Here is an 18,337-nt window from a genome sequence, read left to right as displayed (position 1 = left end):
GGGCACACACTACTTGGGTAACCAAGGAAGGAAACATTAAGTAGGGTTTCCCTGAAGAGCTTAACTACAGAAGGGATCTGGAAATGGAGCTATCTTGTTTCCTTTTAAAATGGGAAATTCGGTTTGTATGTGAAACTGTTCACTTTAATGGTCACTCATTTCTGACCTGTTGTTAACACTCAAGGTTCCGTGTGGTTGCCCGAAGCATGGCCGCCTTCCTGTCAGTTCAGGTGCCTGCGGAAGATCAGATTCGTCTGAAGCCTAGCTCTGAATTACACCTGACTCCAAAAGCTCAGCAGGTCAGTGACAGCAACCTCAAGGCTGGAGTTTAAGAAGGGTGGTGGCAGTTCTGACGTGTGCCCCCCAGGTCTGAAGCTCCACAGTAGCCCAGAGCCAGCTCCCTGGGTGGGCTTGTCTCAGATCCTGAACTGATTTTTCTAGGTACCAGACTAGAAGAAACAAGGCCAGGTCAAGCTGGTCTAGGGTTGAATTTGGTTCTGGAGAGCATGGTAAATGTGCTTCCTGCTACCAGGGCTGGCACTGCACAGAAAATGGCTCACTTGACTTGAGTGACAGTTGGCTGAGCTTTCCCTGGAACCAAAGCAGTGGTTCCTGTTCCATGAGGCCTAAGAGTGACCAGGTAGCAGGTAGGTGCTTGAATAAGCAGCAGAAGGGTAGCTATTAGAAGTTAAGTGTGCACCGAACACGTGGATGGCTATATGTCCTGGGTCTGGTTCCTGGGACTTGTTTTCACCTTATCATCTGGCAATTGGGTATGGAGCCAGCTTGAAATAGTGAAATAGCGGTTGCTGTCCTTGAGTGCTTGCTTCTGTAGCAGAGAGTGGTGGCTATTCTGATCTCGTAGATGAGGAGACATGAGAGAGAGAAGCTAGGAAATTTGTTCCCTGTGCACACAGTTAGTAGTAGGTGTTGGGGCTGGGGTTCACGCGGCCAGTCTATCTCCAGGCAGTTCCTCAATTTCCACTCTGCAGGGCGTCTGTGTGTGACAAGTGCTCAGGGTGTGTGAGGATCAGAAGCCAGCTGTGGTGGTGCACACCCTTAATTCCAACACTGGGAGGCAGAGGCAGGAAGGTCTCTGCAAATTCAAGGCCAGCCTGATCTCCACAGTGAGTTCCAGGACAGCCAGGGCCGACCCTGTTTCAAACAAGGAACAAACAAACAGAGCAAGGATCAGTTAGTGCGATTGGTAGATTTTTTCATAGGCATCGGGTATTAGTCACTCACTGCTGGAGTCCCGAGTGTCCTCATAAAGCCTCACAGATGGGCAGACGAGCCTGTGTAGGCAGATTGGGAGTCGGGTGAGATTGAGTTTTTGGTGTATTTGAGATTGTACATCAGGATTCTGCTGTCGTTGTGACCACAGGTCATGCGGGCCCGTCTGTTAGACTTGATGTGCTGCTCCTGACATGGCCTTGCATACTTGATAGCAGGGCTTTCAGATTTCAGACAACTCATCTGGGCCAGCTCTTCCAGTCGGTCATTCAGGGACCAAATTATAAGAATCAGTAATGTGGGGGCTGTCCCACTGAAAAAAATTGAGCCCTAAGTTCTGCTTAAGACTGGCTTAGTAATTTATTTCTAAGCTTCTTGCTTGTTTATTTACCATACTAAAGAATACCTCCCTCTTTATATTCTGAACCAAACAAATCCATCTTTTAATATATTTTTTTAATACCAGGTTCCAAAAACTGGAGGGGAGAGGAGGTAGCACACTCCATGTGTGGTGGGTGTTCCAGGGTTGGGGTGCATATCTTCAGAATCCCAGAGGTGACTGAGTTTGGGCACTTGGAAAACACAGCTCCCCACCTCCCAAGATTGTGGTTTGGATTTTTTGTTCTCTCCATGTACCATCTCTCTTTCTTCTCCAGTGAAGGAAAAAAAACAATGAAATTACAGATGTGGAGACTGTTTTAGCTTTTTTGTTGGAGAGGGTTGTGGGGATGTGTGTTTCTCCCAGGCATGCTGTCTGTCTGTCTTATGGAGGAACTTGACCTGTCACTTCGTCGGCCGAGGTGGCCCCCTTATCATGTGCTCCCCGCAGCACTGAGCAGCTCACTCTGTTCCCTGTGATGGTCTGTAACCTCAGAACAAACCCCACCGCGGGCTACACTTTCACCTGGGGGGATGCAGCTGGTGCCTGTGAAGAGAGGGGGTTCACGTCTGGTTGGGGAGAATTGGCTGTGGGACCAGGGAGAACAGGGACAAGGTAGGCAGGGACATGGCCATGGCAGTTGAGACAGAGTCATAGTTCTAGCCTGGCTGCGGCAGCCTCCTCAAGGAGACAACAGCACTTGAGAAGAGAAGCAGATGCAGCCTCCTCTAAGCTCCTCCATGTGTCCCCGGAGCCTGCCTTCTGGACTGCTGCCTTCCCAGACTCCAGGGGAACTAGATCATGATGGCCGTCAGTGGTATGCAGTCACAGACTAGGTCCATTTGTCTCTCATGTCTTCTAGGTACTGACTGCTCTTGAATCCATGACACTCAGTAAGCAGTATGTGGAATACCAGGATCAGATACTGCAAGCTCTCCGCTTCATAAAGCATCCCGGCCATTGCCTTCAGAATGGGAAAGGCTTGCTGGCTCTTCTTGTCAACTGTCTCTATCCAGAAGTGCATTATCTGGACAACATACGATAGTGATGCTGACACCCCGAAGCCCTGCTGCTCTGTGTTTACACGGACTTGGCTGTTGCGCATGAACCTTTGTTCTGCTTCACTGCAGAGCTCAGTTCTGCCAGGAACTCGGCTAAGGTGCAAGTTGGGAGGCATTGGATAGCTCTGGCTGTATGATTATCTCTTCCTGTCTAGAGAGTCGTTAGGTTTGTGTCCTTCCACGAGTGGAGCTAAGCTCCGCTAATGCAGAGCCACTCGCATTGGGGAATGTGCCACAAACTCCCTAAGATCTACAGATAGTTCTTGATGTCTGCACTTCTGTCTCTTGCTTTGTTAAATGTCAAGGTTCCCGTGCCATGCTCGACCACTGTGGGAGTCATGAAGAGCCCTTTTGGACTCCATTTGTATTCTTCCAAAGTTAAAAATACAACTTGGAAAATTTCTGCATTTCTTAAATGTGGGGAATACACCAGCTTAAAGGAATTGTATGTCTCCTAGAGTGGAGGTGGCGCACACCTGTAACCTGAGCACCCTGGGGCTCCCGCAGGAGGCTGGGGTGTGTGTCAAGAGTCTCAGCAGGTGACACAAAACAAAAAAGCTGAACTAAAATGAGTCACACTGAAGACACACCACTTAACCCTCACCACAGTGGACATCTGTTTGTGACTGCATGTCCTCTGGAAGTGTGCCTTTCTGAGTGACGTGCCACCCCGTGTGCTGATGGCTGCTGTGCACAGGTGTGTGGTGGCCCGTGTGGTGGGAACACAGACGGCACTGATGCTGCAGCCAGAGCTCCGAGCTCCCGTGGGCTTCTCCTTCACATCGGGTTATGGGTCTGTCTGTGTGGAGGCTCCCAATTCTCTGCAGGCCCTGCTGTCAAGGGACACTGGGGTCTTTGTTCTTCTTCCTTTGGTTAAGTTCAGGGGAAACTCATGGACATGCTGGGCACAAGCCCAGAGAGAAGGGGGCGGGGGCCAGGTCGGGAATTTCAGAAATCTGGTTTTTCGTGAATAGCCCTGTGCCTTCTGTCACTGCGGACAGTCGCATTGCCGTGTTTTCATGCCACTTCCTGCAGGAGTTAGAAATTTGACTTCTATCAATAGATTTATAATTCTTAAAAATGGCCCTGAACCAATTTTGTTTGTTCAGCTCAAAGTATATCTCTGTTCTTATGGGTTATGGCTCAGAAGTATCTGTGTAAAATCTCTGGATGGCCACCCAGCACCTTGGGTAAAGATGGGGTATCCCATTAGTGGGCCGCATCCCCTTCATTGGAAGCTTGCAGGAACTCTTCGCCGGGAGAACAGTTCTACTTAGTAGACATGTCTTGGAACACTGATAAAAAACCTCCCTGCTCTGTGGCACAAAGTGTCATTGCATGGGGATGTCTCAGCCTTGTTTTTGCTTTTCTCTATTTCCCAAGCCAGTCATCTTCACTTCAAATAGAAGAAAACTTCAGAAGCTGTGCAGATTAAACAAGCAGCAGTGACTCTGGCCAGGATTCTGTGTGTGTGTGGTTTCTCTGAGGAGAAGGAAGTTACCAGTACCCTAGAATGTGAAATGTTTGAGTGTACATTTTAGAGAATCAATTCATTTTGGAAGTTTATAATATTTGTAAATTTTGTCTGTAAAATGTATAAACAATAAAATCAACTTTTGATTATAAGCTATGAATCTGAATTGAAGACTAATGTAGATTTTTTATGCCCAATATTAAATTTATTTGGCTTTGTAACTGGTTGGTAAAAATGCTGCTTTTCATCTTTGCTTGATATCTGAGAGTTATTTGCCTCAGATTCTATGAGAAGCACTAGGCTAAGTTTAAAAATATGAACTAATGTGGAACAAAGAGAGCTTCCTGCAGAGAGCCTGGCTTGCTGCTTGAAGGATGAACCAGGCTTTGCTTGGATAATAGTTAGCTCTCAGAGTGCATAGCCATGGTATCAGAGACAGTGATGGGCACTTGATGTCCTTTTCAACACACAAAGCCAAGGCCTGAGCAATGCAGAAGGTGGACCTCCCACACCACGGCAGCAAGTGCCAGCCAGGAACAGAAGGGGAGTTTCCGTCTCAGTGGAAGTGCCTCTGCCTCTCCAGTTATCGCTCACCACCTCAGAGTGCACACATGGGGCAGAGACATCACCCTTCCATCTCCCTGCTCTTCAACCTTACCAGAACAAGTGAAGGCACAAGGCTGCTTCGGCGGAGAGGTCCTGTGGCTGTCAGTACGGCGCGGTAGTGGCTGGGACACATTTCTAAAGCTCTTACATTACTTGGCCTTGCCTCTAAACATGACTGGCGTCCTGCTGGTTAAGCGTCCGTCTCTCCTGTATTGTGTCGAAGGCTTTTGGTTCTTTGCTGTCAGGAGATGTGAAGTGCAGACGCTCCCCTTAACTAGCCAGCAGTCCTGCTCTAGTTGCCTAAGCTCTTTGTCTGAATCAAGGTACTGATGATTGGTTTTCAAAGGTGTTTACTTGAAAAATTACTTCTGAAGTGGACGGCAATGTCTAGAATCATGGACAAGGTTAGAGCACAGAAAATACCTCGATCTCCTTAATGGGGACCCTCAACTTCTGTACCTGGCCAGTGTCTTGGAGTTCACTGCTGGCCCAGCCTCAGCTCTGCCAGGGCTCTCTGGTTCTGCTTATCTTGAGCCAGAACAGTTCCTCGTGTCCTTGCCTATTGTTGTGTGTAGTAGGGGCTGTGGGCCTCTTCCCACAGCCCGGCTCATGGCTGCCTGGCTAGCTTATGCCCCAAAATAACGACACACAAACTCTATTCTTTTAAACACTGCTTGGCCCATTTCTGTTCATGTATGTAGCACCCCAAGGTGTGCTTACCGGGAAGATTCTAGCCTACGTCCATCCTGGGTCAGAGCTTCATCGTGTCTGCCGGGGAGAGGGGAGCATGGCGTCTGCTCCAGAGAGCAGAGCTGTCGAGTCTGAGCTCACTTCCTCTTCCTCCCAGCATTCTATTCTGTTTACTCCACCTATCTAAATTCTGCCCTATCAGATGGGCCAAGGCAGTTTCTTTATTAGCCAATGACCTTCCTCCATCAGTTGTGAATCTGCCTGGAACAGCAGGCAGGGCCTGTTCTCTTTCTCAGTCACGTCTCTGACCTCTTCTGCCCCTACCCCTTAGTCCTCTCCAGGTTACATGCTCAGAATTCTTAGTACTCTTTGAACATGACATCCAATAAGAGTTCTTTGGGGAGGGGGGAAAAGTGCCCAAATCAGTGCACACTGCTTGCCGTGCCAAGGATTTGCAGCACCTGAACTGCGATTAGACAAACGGAGCACAAGGGGGCACATATCAGTCGGCACTCACGGGTGCCGAGAGAACACATCTTTGCCTTCCCTGTCCTTGGTGCTTTTGCTGCCTTGTCCTAGCCCCTGGCCCAGAGTTACCACACTCCTGTGCCCAGGCAGTAAGGATCCCTCTAGGACACATTTGAGCAGCACCAGCCCCCATTGTGGTCTGCAGTTGGCACCTTAGCCCAGCACTGAGTTAACTGCAGACCCCTTAACAACAGTCACCGCCCAGGACCAGTCCCATGGAGTGTCTGCTTGGTGGGCCCAGTGCCCAGGCTCTTTGAGCTGCATCCTGTTCCGCATCCTGGACTCCATCCCTGCTCTTTAGTTTGAACTTCACAGCTTCCTCTAAGGTGATCATGGCAGGTGAGGCTCTTGGCTTACAGCCCGGCCCTCAATAGATTCTTCTGCTCCACCAGGACACTCCTGTTTTAGAGCATGCAAAGGGTCATGTGGCCAGGAGCAGGTCACCTTCTTATTCTGTTTCCTTTGTTCTGTCCAGGTTTCTCATGCCCCTTGAGAATAATCTGAAAAAAATTCATGGTACTCCTATTTTAGTAACGAAAGTGCTAAGGTACGTTGGTTATAACTTATTTTCAATGTGTTGTGTAATACCACTGAGCACCAAGACATCTCTTCTTTCAGTGGTTCAGGATGATCTGTATTGGAGATCAGTACTGATGGTCCTTGTGGCCTGTCTAGTATGACCTTTAAAACTACAGTTTTATTTTGGTTATTAACTTGGCAATTTTTACTTCTTATTCATTGTGTAATATCTTACATGCTTGTATAAAGGACACATTTTTGTCTAATGGTGAAAAACTGGAAGATGTGAGAATTAGCTAAGTAAAATTCTGCAAATAAAGGACATTGTGATTTACCCATGTTGAGCCTGACCCATGGTTTTCAATAAATTTGTTGGCAGGCCTTTTCAGACATAAATCACATTAAGAGAATTTTTAAGTTAGTTTATTTGTGATAACTAAGATTTTTTAAAAAAATTTTCTCACAATGGTAAGACCTCTAGTTTTAAAGAGAAATTTTCTAATCGCATGCGCACGCGCGTGTGTGTGCTTGGGGATGATGAGAATTGATAAGTATGGGAGGCCATCAGAAGAGCCCTTGATAGCTGACACAGGTGTAAGGTGGCCTTGACCTCTGCAGGAAGACCCTGACCCCTGCAGGAGGTTGGCCTTGAAAGCTGGCCAAGGGTCCACAAGGTGTGTGATGCACAGAAATATTTGGGTGCTTAGAGGCAAGACTGTCTGGCAAAGCCTGAGTTTGTTCAAGGTCTGTCATGGAAATCTGCCTTTGGTGATGGTGTGCCACCTTTCCTGCTTAGCACCTAAGATTGTGAACACCAAGGACATATCTGGAATGTGCCAAACTGTGGATGGATGTGGAATATTGGTTTAAGATGTGTTGCATTCATTTATGTTGCATTTGTTTAACTCTGTGAAGCTGTGTTACTGTGCCTGCCTAAAACACCTGATAGGTCTAATAAAGAGCTGAATGGCAAAAAGCTAGGCAGGAGAGGGATAAGTGGGGTTGCTAGGCAGAGAGAATAAAAGGAGAAACCTGGGGAAGGGAGCAAGGAGGAGAGGAGGAGGCCAGGAGCCAGTCACCCAGCCACACAGCCAGCCACAGAGTAAGAAGGAAAGAAAGACATATAGGATAGATGAAGGTTAAAAATCCCAGGGGCAAAACATAGTTAAAGAGAAACAGGATAATTTAAGTTAGAAAAGATAGCTAGAAACAAGCCAAGCTAAGGCTGGGCATTCGTAAGTAAGAATAAGTTTCCATGTGTTTATTTGGGAGCTGGGTGGATTAAAGCAAAGCAAAGCAAAACAAAAAACCAGCTCCAGATGGAAGATCTGTAGATCCCACGTTGGAGTAACAGTAATTCTCAAGGACGGCCTTTTGGGTGCGGGGCATGTCTCCCTATGTTTGTGTGGGTTCAGATTCATTTTCTAGAGAGAACCACAGGGTTTAGGGTTTGAAGAACCAGAATGTTCTAGCTTTATAGTCTGTATCACATTGGGAAGTGCAGTCTTGAAGCGCTGTGTCTTTAGGATCCTCTCCCTGACCCCTGGACTGCCAGAAGGGAGTCCCAAATGCGATCACTTTTGACTATTGCTTGTGTCTCTGATCCTTGCTTGCCAGTGACTACCCGAGCCCGCTCAGAGGTTAGATACGGGAGAACAGGCATCTCGTCCCATCTAGACCTTGGGTACAGACAGAATGGTCCCAGGCTGTTCTATCACTGTACTCCCCACTGCCCTTTGGCCACTCTTACTGGAAGCCAATCAGGAGGCTGCCCGGAGCAGCATGGCAGACTGTTAAAGGAGATGGCAGTGCCCCTTGGGCTCTCTGTTGCCCATCACAGAAACCAGCATCGAGGACTGTTCCCCTTAGGATACTGCAGCTTTCCGTCGCAAGACCACTGCACATAGTGTGGGAACCATGGCAAGGACCACCAGGCCGGTAGCCAGCACATCCCAGAGAGTAAACCTCGACTTCAGCTGCCCCAGAATCAATGGCTTTCTGGTTACAAACAAGCGGAGACATTTGGAGGAAGATTGGAGAAATGTGAATATGGGTGTAAATGTAACAAATGTCACTAAATGTAACAAAATGTCACTAAATGTACTGTTCCTCAAGGTGTTTAGATTCGTGGATAACTGGGAAATCTGCTGCTTATTCTCAAACGGTTCAGCCAGATCATCAGTAAGGAAACAGCAACCTGTGAGTGATGTTGATGGAGGAGGTGGGCGCATGGGTGTTTTTCCGGCTGTGTGTGTAGGTTGAAAAAGATTAAACAACACCAAAACTTTGGGGGTAAAGTCTCCTGAAGATGCTGTTTAAAGTTCTAGTCCCTTCCATTCCCTGTGGGTCAGGAGGGCCAGGTAATGCCAGCATGGATATTTATTTAAACAGCTCCCAGGTATTCCCAACACGGAAGCCTCAGATTTCATGGGAAATGATGAATGACAGCAGGAAACCCTGTATAGCAGAACCAGGAGCCTAGCACCTAAGTCAGTCCCTTGAGTGCCAACACCTGTTACCCTCACCCCAGCTAGACCTTTGTAAGACCCCAGACTTTAGCACAACTGACTCCATGATCAAAGTACCATTCAGACCATGAAAGTCAGCACAGCACCACCTGCTAAAAAGAAAACAAAGAGCGAATCCATCAAAGTCTGTAGTTCTGGGAAAGTCGGAATGTGCTAACATTGCCTTCGGCTTCTGTAGCTCTGCTTCTGGCTAATTGTTCTTGTTAACTGAGGTATCTCAGCCCAGGATATGGGTTTTGTGCTTAAAAGCCAACCCCGAGAAAGTCTTCATGCTACACTGGGGTTCCGAACACCCAGTGTAGTCGCTGGCTGGCTAATAAAGACTTTCTATTGGCTTAAACCCATGTCTGAGCAGTCTTCTCTGGTGTGTACCCCACAACAGGGCAGCACCCTCCATTCAGCGGGGTGAATGTCCACACCTTGTCCCTCCCTTCATGCTCCAGGAACAAATAACTGTGTCCATACCACGACATCTTTGCTTGGATTGTTCCTATGCTTCAACTGCCCTCCCTTTCTTCCTTCCAATCTCCATCCCCGCATCAGCACAGCCAATGCATATCATCTTCACATATGCTCTTCCAGGAAGCCTTCCCAAGACAGGGTCAGTGAGCCCGTTCATATACATGGTTTGGGACTCACTATGTGGCTTTCGAGCGTTTCCGGAAGGGATTACTGTGCTACCAACCGAGGCGATTCTCAGTGTTCTCACAGATTTACCTAGTGTTCCTCATCTACCATTTACAGTTGTACTGTCTTGTAGAGGATTCTTTTTGCCTCCAGTCTAGCAATTCACAACATCAGAGACGGATCCCTGCAATCTGGTTTCCTAATCAACAACAACGAACCTCCCCGCCAATCTGCAATGGGAATGGTATAAGCGTGGTGGCTGTTCTTGGTTGTCCACTTGACCGTATGTGGAATTAACTGAAACCCAAGTGGCTGGGCACACCTGTGAGGGTGTTTCTTAATTAAATCATTCAAAGTGTGAAGACTCACTTTCAATCCTGATCTTTTGAGATGGGAAGATCCACCTTTAATCTGGGCTACACCTTTTGCTAGCAGCCTCTATAAAGGACACAGAAGAAAGAAGCTTGCCCTCGTTGCCTGCTTGTGCTTTCTTCTGCTGACACATCCATTCCTGCACTGACATTAGAGCCTACTTCTTTGGGGGTCTGAAATATACTACAGACCAACTGAGACATCCAGCCTAGTGGATTGAACAACTCCTAGATTCCTGGACTTTCTTTTGGTAGACAACCATTATTGGACTAACTGAACCAAGCCTGTCACCCACCCATCCTAATAAATCCCTCCTCCTTTCCCCCTCCACATATTCATTCCATAAATTCTGTTCCTCTAGAGAACCCTAATACAGTGCAAAACAAATACCATTTTCAGCCACCGTGATTTAGAGCTTGTTACAGCAGTACGGCCTAACTCCCCCTGACTGATGATGTCATCTCCAGTTTCATAATCTCAAATACGAATTCATAACACAACAAAGTATGTAATCAGCAATTCATAGAATTCTCTTGGCCAATGATGTGCTAATCCACACCGTAACCATGCCCCTATCTTTACCCTTGGGGATGCAAGTCTCTTTCTGGAGATTCTCTAAAGCTCCCCTCTGCAAGCAAATGTCAACTCTTGTGATCTCTTAACAGCTCTTGCTGGTGTCAAGGAAAGCCTGGAAGCCCACTTTCCTCAACCTGTAGAGATGATCCCTGGAAAAACATGGTCTCTTTAGCCTCCTGTCTTGGGGCTGACTTGGTCCCAAGTACACCTCTTCTTCATCAGGATCAACAAACGCATACTGAAGTATAAATAAGGAAAGCACTGCTCTTGAAGTTCACCTGAATGGGATGGAAGACAGGTGGAGAGAGGGTGCCGGTGCTCTTGGACTTTGCACATCCTTGGAGGGTGGACGCTGAAAGAGAGGTCAGAGTCACAGCTGCCTTATTCACTAGAACCCAGTGCCCCTTCAGGCCTTCCAGTTCTTGGCATATGTCTCAAAGCCTTCAGATGCTTGAGACAATGGATTTCCAGTTTCCTTCACCTGGTGGGTCCCAGCTGAAAGCAGTGTGGATCCGTTGACATGATCACATCTGGGCAGAAGGCTGGGACGGTCCCTGTGGAGACCTTAGGAGGCTCCAGGCCTCTTCTTGCTACCAAGTTTCCAGGGTTTGCTGTTCCTCTGAGCAGTTTGCACAGCTCCAGCCCCAGAGTTGTTCTCTGGAGTGCTTTGTTCTCCCAAGGCTGTGCTGTGTTGCATTTACCTCATTTCTGCATGTCCAGAGGCCACCATTGTGATAGGTTTGCAGTTCACACAGCTCCTTCGGACCTACTGTTTCCTCAGTTCAGACAAACTGGCCAGTCATGGAGAAGCTGAGACCTAGAGATGTGAAGAATGTGTCCTGGTCTACACTGCAAGTTGGTGCCAGAGTAGGCTGGAGCCTGGACCTCCAGACCTTATGGCTAGTTTCCCATCTGCTTTACTATATAGTTCTAAGTAAGAAAAAACAAGGGCAGTTTCATGCTAAGGCTCAGGTGGACATATATATACACACACACACATATACATATACACATCCAGACTGTTGGCGCCACTCAACAGGAGGGCTCTGAACCTCTGTGAGCAGGGTCCTGCATCCCCTTGGAAGTTGCCTGGCCCATAGCTGCCGAGAAGCCTGGGGAATTAGGAGGAGCTCTACAGGTCTAGCCTGGTACTGTCCTTCACTTCTCTCGGTGCACGACTGGATGATGATGGCCAAGTAGTTCCCCACAGTAAACGCGTGGCAGCTGGTGGCCTGGGGGACTCATCTGGTTCAGGTTCTCATAATTGGACTCCTGAGCCTGAGACCTGAAGACAGGAAGACACTGACTTACCACCCAGTGTTTACTGAGGTCCTTGACTTCCCAAGATGTGTTCCACTAACAGGTCAAGGAAGACACCATGTGGGAGGCAATGGAGCTAGATCCAGCAAGGCTGATTAACGCAGGACAGGGAGATGCTGCAGGTGACAGTGCCCCCAACCATGCACATCATCTCCTACAAAGTGACTCTGTTAGGGGCTTCAAAAAAAAAAAACCAAAACCAAACAAACGAAAAAAACCAACCCAGCTCCATGCCCCCAGTGTCCCCAGGTCTGACTGCTTTCCAGACGCCCACATCTCCAAGTGCCCATCATCTGCTCTAAGCACACACCTTTCCCTCACTCTCTCGTCCCTCCTCATCTCTGTTACCAGGGCTTGACTCCAACCTTAAGTGTTCTCTTTCCCTCCCTTACCCTCAGAGAGTCCCTTCCCTTGGTTGCTGTCAGAACAGAAGAAAACAAAGCCTCCTGGGTCTCCCTCCAGAACCCGTCTGTTCAAATGCGACCTCTTACACAGCACCCAAAAGCGTTCTGACTTCCACATCACTCAGACTCACCCCCAGCCTTGCCTGCCCACCCCACAGTTCCATGGCCCCCTCATGACTCCCTCCCACAGCCCACCTGACCTTTGTACTTGCAATTTCCATCCCTGGGATGGAAATATTATATATATTCTCCCTACCACCTTGGCTTCCCTAGGCTCCAGCCTCCAGCATGCTCTCTTCATGGCTGCGTCTTCAGAGAAAATATCCTGATCTCAAGGAGTCATAGCCAGCTGGCCACACACTGGGGCTCTGTGTTATCGCCAGGTCCAATTCCTGTTACAACTCAACAATCTCAGACGGTCTTACTACATGCTGAGGTGTACGTGAAAAACTGTACACCTTGGAGTGCAAGTTTGGATTTTTTTCTGTCTCTTTAGCATCCAAATGATTTCCTGCCATATTCAGTATTCAGTAATTCTTTGTTAGGTGTGTGAACGACATGGTGTGGTTTTGGTCTTAGTCTGCATCAACAAAGGAAACACATGGATGACAGATTGTCAAGACCTGAGCAGCCAGTTGGGAAGAGTTGGGTCCCTCAGCCAGCATCAGGCAGAGTGTTCTAGCATCGAGTTCTTTCTCCTTCAACATGGGCCTTTACTAGGGTAGACACCAGAGAGGAAATAATGGACACCCAGTTAATGTCTTTCTAGACCACTCATCTAAGTCAGGCTCTTGGTGAGTTTGTTTGGGAAGCAGAGCTAAACCTGGGAGAATGAGCCTTCCTACCACAGTATCCTTACAGGGCTAGCTTTTCTAGAATGCTGGGAGAAACAGGAGGGAACAGCTTGGTTGGTGGTCTTAACTTTTAGGGTCATGGATACCATGCTCCTTGTGTGCTGAGTTGGGTAACAAGCCAGCCTGGCCTACTCTGTTCTGAGAATGGTGTGAGGGATGGAGGTGTAGGGTACTTTGGGTATGACATAGGTTCTGATACAGCCTACTGCCCTAACCTTGTCCCAGGTTTATTCTTTTTCCCCCTACTACCAGTTCTGAGAAACTAGCATCCCTGGGCCAATGAGACCGGGCAGGGGTAGGGTAGGAAGGGCAGCAATAGCACTTACCGTGGAGGGGTGTCCTGAGTGACCAGGTGGTCTGTGTGAGGGATACAGAAAAAGAGCAGGTGTGATTTTACACTGTAGACTCCAACCTACATACATGTCAGCCGCACGCTCTAGTGCGTGACGTGGTCCCCACCCCACTGCGAGCAGGGGTCCCCAGGAGATGTGCAACAGGCTGCAGATGGACAGCTAGCCAAAGCGGCTGTGAAGCCTGAATCCCATAGACAAATAGGAGTTAACTGGTGGGCTAAGGGAGATGTGGGCCACAGAGCAAAGCAGCCTTTCTGAGGGAGGACCCTGAAACACAGCATGTTCGTTAAGTCCGAGAGACCAGCAAGAATGGCAGGGTCACAGTAAGGTGAGCAGCGGGGGCAGTTTCATCCCTGGAGAGTTTGAGGCTGATGTTCCTGGTCTGGAGGAACCGAGGAGCCCTGAGAAAGTCCCTCCCTCTCGGGGATGCTCATCAAGCAGACACCCCATCAAGGGCTGGGATGCCGTGTGGAGAGGCTTTCTCAAAGTGCCGAGTTCCCCAGCCAGGTGTGCCATTCATGTTTTCCAAGCTCACGTTCCTCACATTTTTCAGATTAGTTTCCCCCCCCCCTCTCTCTCTCTCTTTTTAAGGCCTCAGAATAGCAAGATGTCCACTGCCTTCTTCAGTTTCTGGGGTCTGCGGGAACTCTTCTTAGGGGGCTATCACAAAGCTCTGCAGACTCAGCCTCTTATGGGTTGGCAGGGAATCACATCCTGGCATCTTCGTGTGGCCAGTATCAGGGAGGCAAGATGCTTGTTAGAATTTAAGGGGAAGCCTGACCTTTACGGGACACTGAGTTGTAGTGTGGTGGTTAAAAACAAAAATCAAAAATTAGCAGCTGGAACAGCAACAGCAACAACAAAAAACTGCTTTACACCTGACAGAACTGGGTGGGTCACCATCTGTGTGACTCTGCAAAAAGCAAGCTACTTTGCAGAGCCTCGCCTTCCACACTGCAAAGAGCCTCAAGCATGTCCCGCCTCCCGGGCTCCAGGCAGAGAAGGAACTGAGCTGATCCAGGTGGAGAAAGGATGCTCTGATGGGCCACGCAGGATGGTCCGCCAGAAAGGGAAGGGAGGCCCTGTCCTCCCCTTCGTCCCCACCCAGATCTGGGGTGCACCCACCTAGTCGTCGGCGGGTGGCTCGCGCACCCAGAACACCAAGCAGCAGCAGCGCCTTGAGACCCAGCGCGCCGAGTAGGAGCGCCAGAGTGGAGGCTCCGGGGGCGCCACGGAAGCGGAACAGGTAGACACTGGCCTCTGCGCGGCCCAGGCTATTGGCTGCCGTGCACGTGTAGCGCCCATCTCGAGTCAGCGCCGGCAGCTCGGCGGTCACCTGGTAGCCATGACCCTGGCTCTGCTCGGCCGCCGAGCTGTTGCCCAGGGCGGGGCCGGACCAGGAGAGGGCAGGCGGGGGCTCCCCCTCGGCCGTGCAGAGTGCGCGGAAGGCGTGCGCGGGGCCTGGCAGCACCGAGATGTTGACAATCCGCGGTGCAGCTGCGGGGGAAGAAGGCGGGCGCGGGTCACCCGGCAGAGGACAGCGCCCCAGGAGCGTGAGAGAGGCTACGATTTGAGAAGGCAAGGGGTGCGACTTCCAAGATGGAAGCACCGGTGAGGTAGTGGGGGAGCCCAGAGAGAAGAGAGGAACACCTGGGCGCCAGGCTTTCTGGGTCCTATTGCAGTAGTGGCCTTAGCAAGCTATTTTTCTTCTTTGCCTCAGTTTCTCCATATGTAAATTGGTGATCACAATTGCCTTTGTTTTACGGGGTCACTGAGAATTGGCAAACTAATACTTGTATATTACTTGGACTGCTAGGCTTTCAGCTGGTGGTTACCAAAGGGTCACAACCGCAGGGAGGGGCCAATTGTACGTAGTGCTCTAGGGGCAAGGGATGTGCAGGGGGTGGGGTGAGAAATCTTTCAGTGCAGGGGGCGTACCTCCTTCTGCACCCCTTGCCAGGTTAGGATTATTGGTTGTTTTTCTCTCCTTCCTTGCCAGTTACTGGTGTTTACGAGCATCGAAACACCACCTACCCGCCCCAGTCCAGTCTTTCCTGGGATCTGAATTCTGCATTTCTACCAAGTTCTCAGAGGCCTCCCTGGCACCCAGTAGGCTCTTGGGACAGGGATGCGGGGAAGTTGGGTACCACCTCCTCCGCCGCCAGCCCGCCTCACCGGTCACGCGCAGCCGGACCCCGTGGCGGCTCTCATAGCGGTCGTGGGCGTCGCCGGCGAACTCCACGCGGCAGAAGTAGCGGCCACTGTCCTCCAGGGCGAGGCGCTCGACGCGCAGTGACAGGTCGTTGTGGCGCGGGTTGCCCAGCAGGCGGAAGCGGCCCTGCAGGCTCAGAGCCGTCTGGCACAGCTCGCTGCCTCGCGCCGCGGTGCATCGGAACACCTGCGGGCCCGCATACGGCTCGCCCGCGCGCCAGATGGCAGTCAGCGGCCCGTCGTAGTGGCGGTGCGGGTGCGTGAAGGTACAGGGCAGCATCGCCGCGTCGCCTGCCTCCGCGCTCACCTCGGAGGGCACCTGCATGGACCAGCGCTGCTCCGGCACGCCTGCCGGCCAGGGACACATCAGACCTAGCCCGGGGAGACCGGGTTCCTGGCCTCTGGCGGCATCTTCCTCGCCCCCACCCCACACCCTCTCTCGAAAGGGGCTGCAAACACTAGGACTCAGGCAGCAATCGGTTCCTTTGGGCTGGAACCCCACTTCCTGGCTTTAGAGCCCTCTCCCTATTCTACCATGACTAAGGGAAGAGGGATGGGATGGATGTTTCTCCAGACCCTTCCTTGGGTTTGCCTCTTTCTTGGCTTGTGACCTAGTGACAGACACAACTCTTTCGCATTTCTCTATCAGAAACCTGTGCATTTCCCGAAACACTACGGTATTCCGTGGTTACAGGATCCTTAAGATGATAAAATCACTTACTGTGTGCCTCTGTGTTGAGCAAATCCGCCGGAGCATCTCCAGTTTTCACAAGTGATCCTGGAGATGAGCATAGATGTTACATGTTAATAAACCCAGGCACGAAGAAGTTAAATAACTGGCCAAGTCGAGGCCAAATCAGTGTTCAAGTCAGACCCACCTGCACCCACAGCCTGCGTTACAGTGCCCTAAAGGCGTGAAGCTGTGGATGCATCTGAAGGCATTAACGGTCTCATTTGCAGGGGAGAAACCGAGGCCCTGGAGGGGCAGTGTTTTGAAGCACACTGTTGAGTTGGTAGGAACTCAACCTTTGGTGTCAGGGTCAGCCCAAGAGGACTGTGTCCTGGGTTGGCTTCCTACATGCTAGTGTCCAGGCATGGAAAGACAAGGTCAGAGTGGTAGGGGCTGTATTGCCTCCTTGCTCTGCCCGGGGTCACCTCTAGGCTCACTTGCCCTGTCTTCTACCCAGTGACTATTCTTCACAATGTGGAGCTAAGGGCTGGAAGCTGAGCCCTGCCTCCAATTCACCCAGCGCTGGCAAACCACCGGCCCCGTGTTGCTGTGGCTTTGAGGATGCAGGTGCTCAGCTTTAGAGGCTTATCCCAGGGGTGGTACCTCCTCAAGAGGAGGCAGGCGGCCGAACCTGCCTAGCCAGTGCCCTGGGGCACAGTGCACAAAAGGGACCTTTACAAGGAATAATTAGAATTGTATTATACACGGTTGCTTTATATACACCATGCCATCTGCCCTGAAAACATCCAAGAGACAGAGAAATATTGTTAGAGGTGAAGAAATGAAGGCCTACGTCAGACAAGTAAGAAAAAGCCAGTCCATCATTCACTGTTGTCGTGCCCCGTGTCCCACCATGCTAAGCCCACTGCTCTTTGTGGTCAGCCTCATTGACCTCTTGGGTAGGAATACCCTCAGGCCACCCCTGGTGGCCCATCTCCCATGGAGCCCGTGCACCTGTGGATGGACAGGCCCCTGCACAGAAGCAGTCCAGATCTGCCATTGCTGCAGGAGCACAGACAAGTACAGACGAGCCCAAGCTGGGGCTTAGCGGGAGCTCCTTGTGGCTACTCTTGGACTCATTACCTTCTCCTGATGGGAAAGACTGGATCATCCCCCTGCCCCTCCCCCCTTTCCCTTTTTGCTCAAACCGTGCTCCAGGGGACCCTAGTGTGTGTGGCTTCTGCAGAGAAGTCTTGGTTCTTGTGCACCTTGAGCTGGGTGCTCCGCCTCCAGTTGAGTTCTGCTGTGGGCGCACCCCCAGAAGACCATCAAGTTAAAGCACAGGGTTTTTTTTTTTTTTTTTAAATGCCACTTTTTTGTTGTTTTTGGCTTAATCTCTTGCTCTGGACAAGTTGAATTACATGTTTGAATTCAAGTGGAGGGTTTGACATTTATCCTGAGTAAGAACTTGTTTGTTCAGTTGGTAGTGATCAAAGGGCTGCTTGTCAAATGAGAGAAAATGGAAGATTGTGCCGATCCAGTCAGCACTTCTAGCGGAAGAGTCTCAAGAGTTTCCTCAGCTCTGTCTCTCTGACAGTACAGTTCAAGCTGGCCTGGAATTCACTGTATATTCCAATCTGACTCCAATTTAGTCAGTTCCTTGCTGCAGCCTCTTGAGTGCTGGACTACAGGCATGTACTACTATTCCAGCATGTACTACTATCCAGCATGTACTACTATTCCAGCATGTACTACTATCCAGCATGTACTACTATTCCAGCATGTACTACTTACTATTCCAGCATGTACTACTTACTATTCCAGCATGTACTACTATCCAGCATGTACTACTTACTATTCCAGCATGTACTACTATCCAGCATGTACTACTATTCCAGCATGCACTACTATTCCAGCATGTACTACTATTCC

At 49.9% G+C, this 18,337-nt stretch overlaps 2 protein-coding genes across 4 annotated transcripts in view; one reads left to right on the top strand and one right to left on the bottom strand.

Annotated features, from left to right (window-relative positions):
* Epg5 (ectopic P-granules 5 autophagy tethering factor) overlaps positions 1-5,533 on the top strand; it is a 91,101-nt gene extending 85,568 nt beyond the window's left edge. For all 3 annotated transcript variants that reach the window (XM_057788480.1, XM_057788481.1, XM_057788479.1), the window contains 2 exons: positions 185-299; positions 2,475-5,533. In XM_057788480.1, the coding sequence (XP_057644463.1) occupies positions 185-299; positions 2,475-2,657 (298 nt within the window). In that variant the 3' untranslated portion in view covers positions 2,658-5,533. The remainder of the gene's footprint in view (positions 1-184; positions 300-2,474) is intronic.
* Positions 5,534-10,398: 4,865 nt separating this feature from the next.
* Siglec15 (sialic acid binding Ig like lectin 15) lies at positions 10,399-17,127 on the bottom strand. The gene is made up of 4 exons (XM_057788971.1): positions 15,700-17,127; positions 14,650-15,021; positions 13,498-13,528; positions 10,399-11,878 (listed from the first exon to the last, which is right to left on the bottom strand). The coding sequence occupies exons 1-4, from the start codon at positions 16,100-16,102 to the stop codon at positions 11,752-11,754; spliced, it is 933 nt and encodes a 310-aa protein (XP_057644954.1). The 5' UTR covers positions 16,103-17,127; the 3' UTR covers positions 10,399-11,751.
* Positions 17,128-18,337: the final 1,210 nt, after the last annotated feature.

This window comes from Chionomys nivalis, chromosome 14 (genome assembly GCF_950005125.1).
Source record: "Chionomys nivalis chromosome 14, mChiNiv1.1, whole genome shotgun sequence".
Taxonomy (NCBI): domain Eukaryota; kingdom Metazoa; phylum Chordata; class Mammalia; order Rodentia; family Cricetidae; genus Chionomys; species Chionomys nivalis.
Note: the sequence above shows the minus strand (reverse complement) of the source record. Positions and strands in the feature narration are given on the sequence as shown.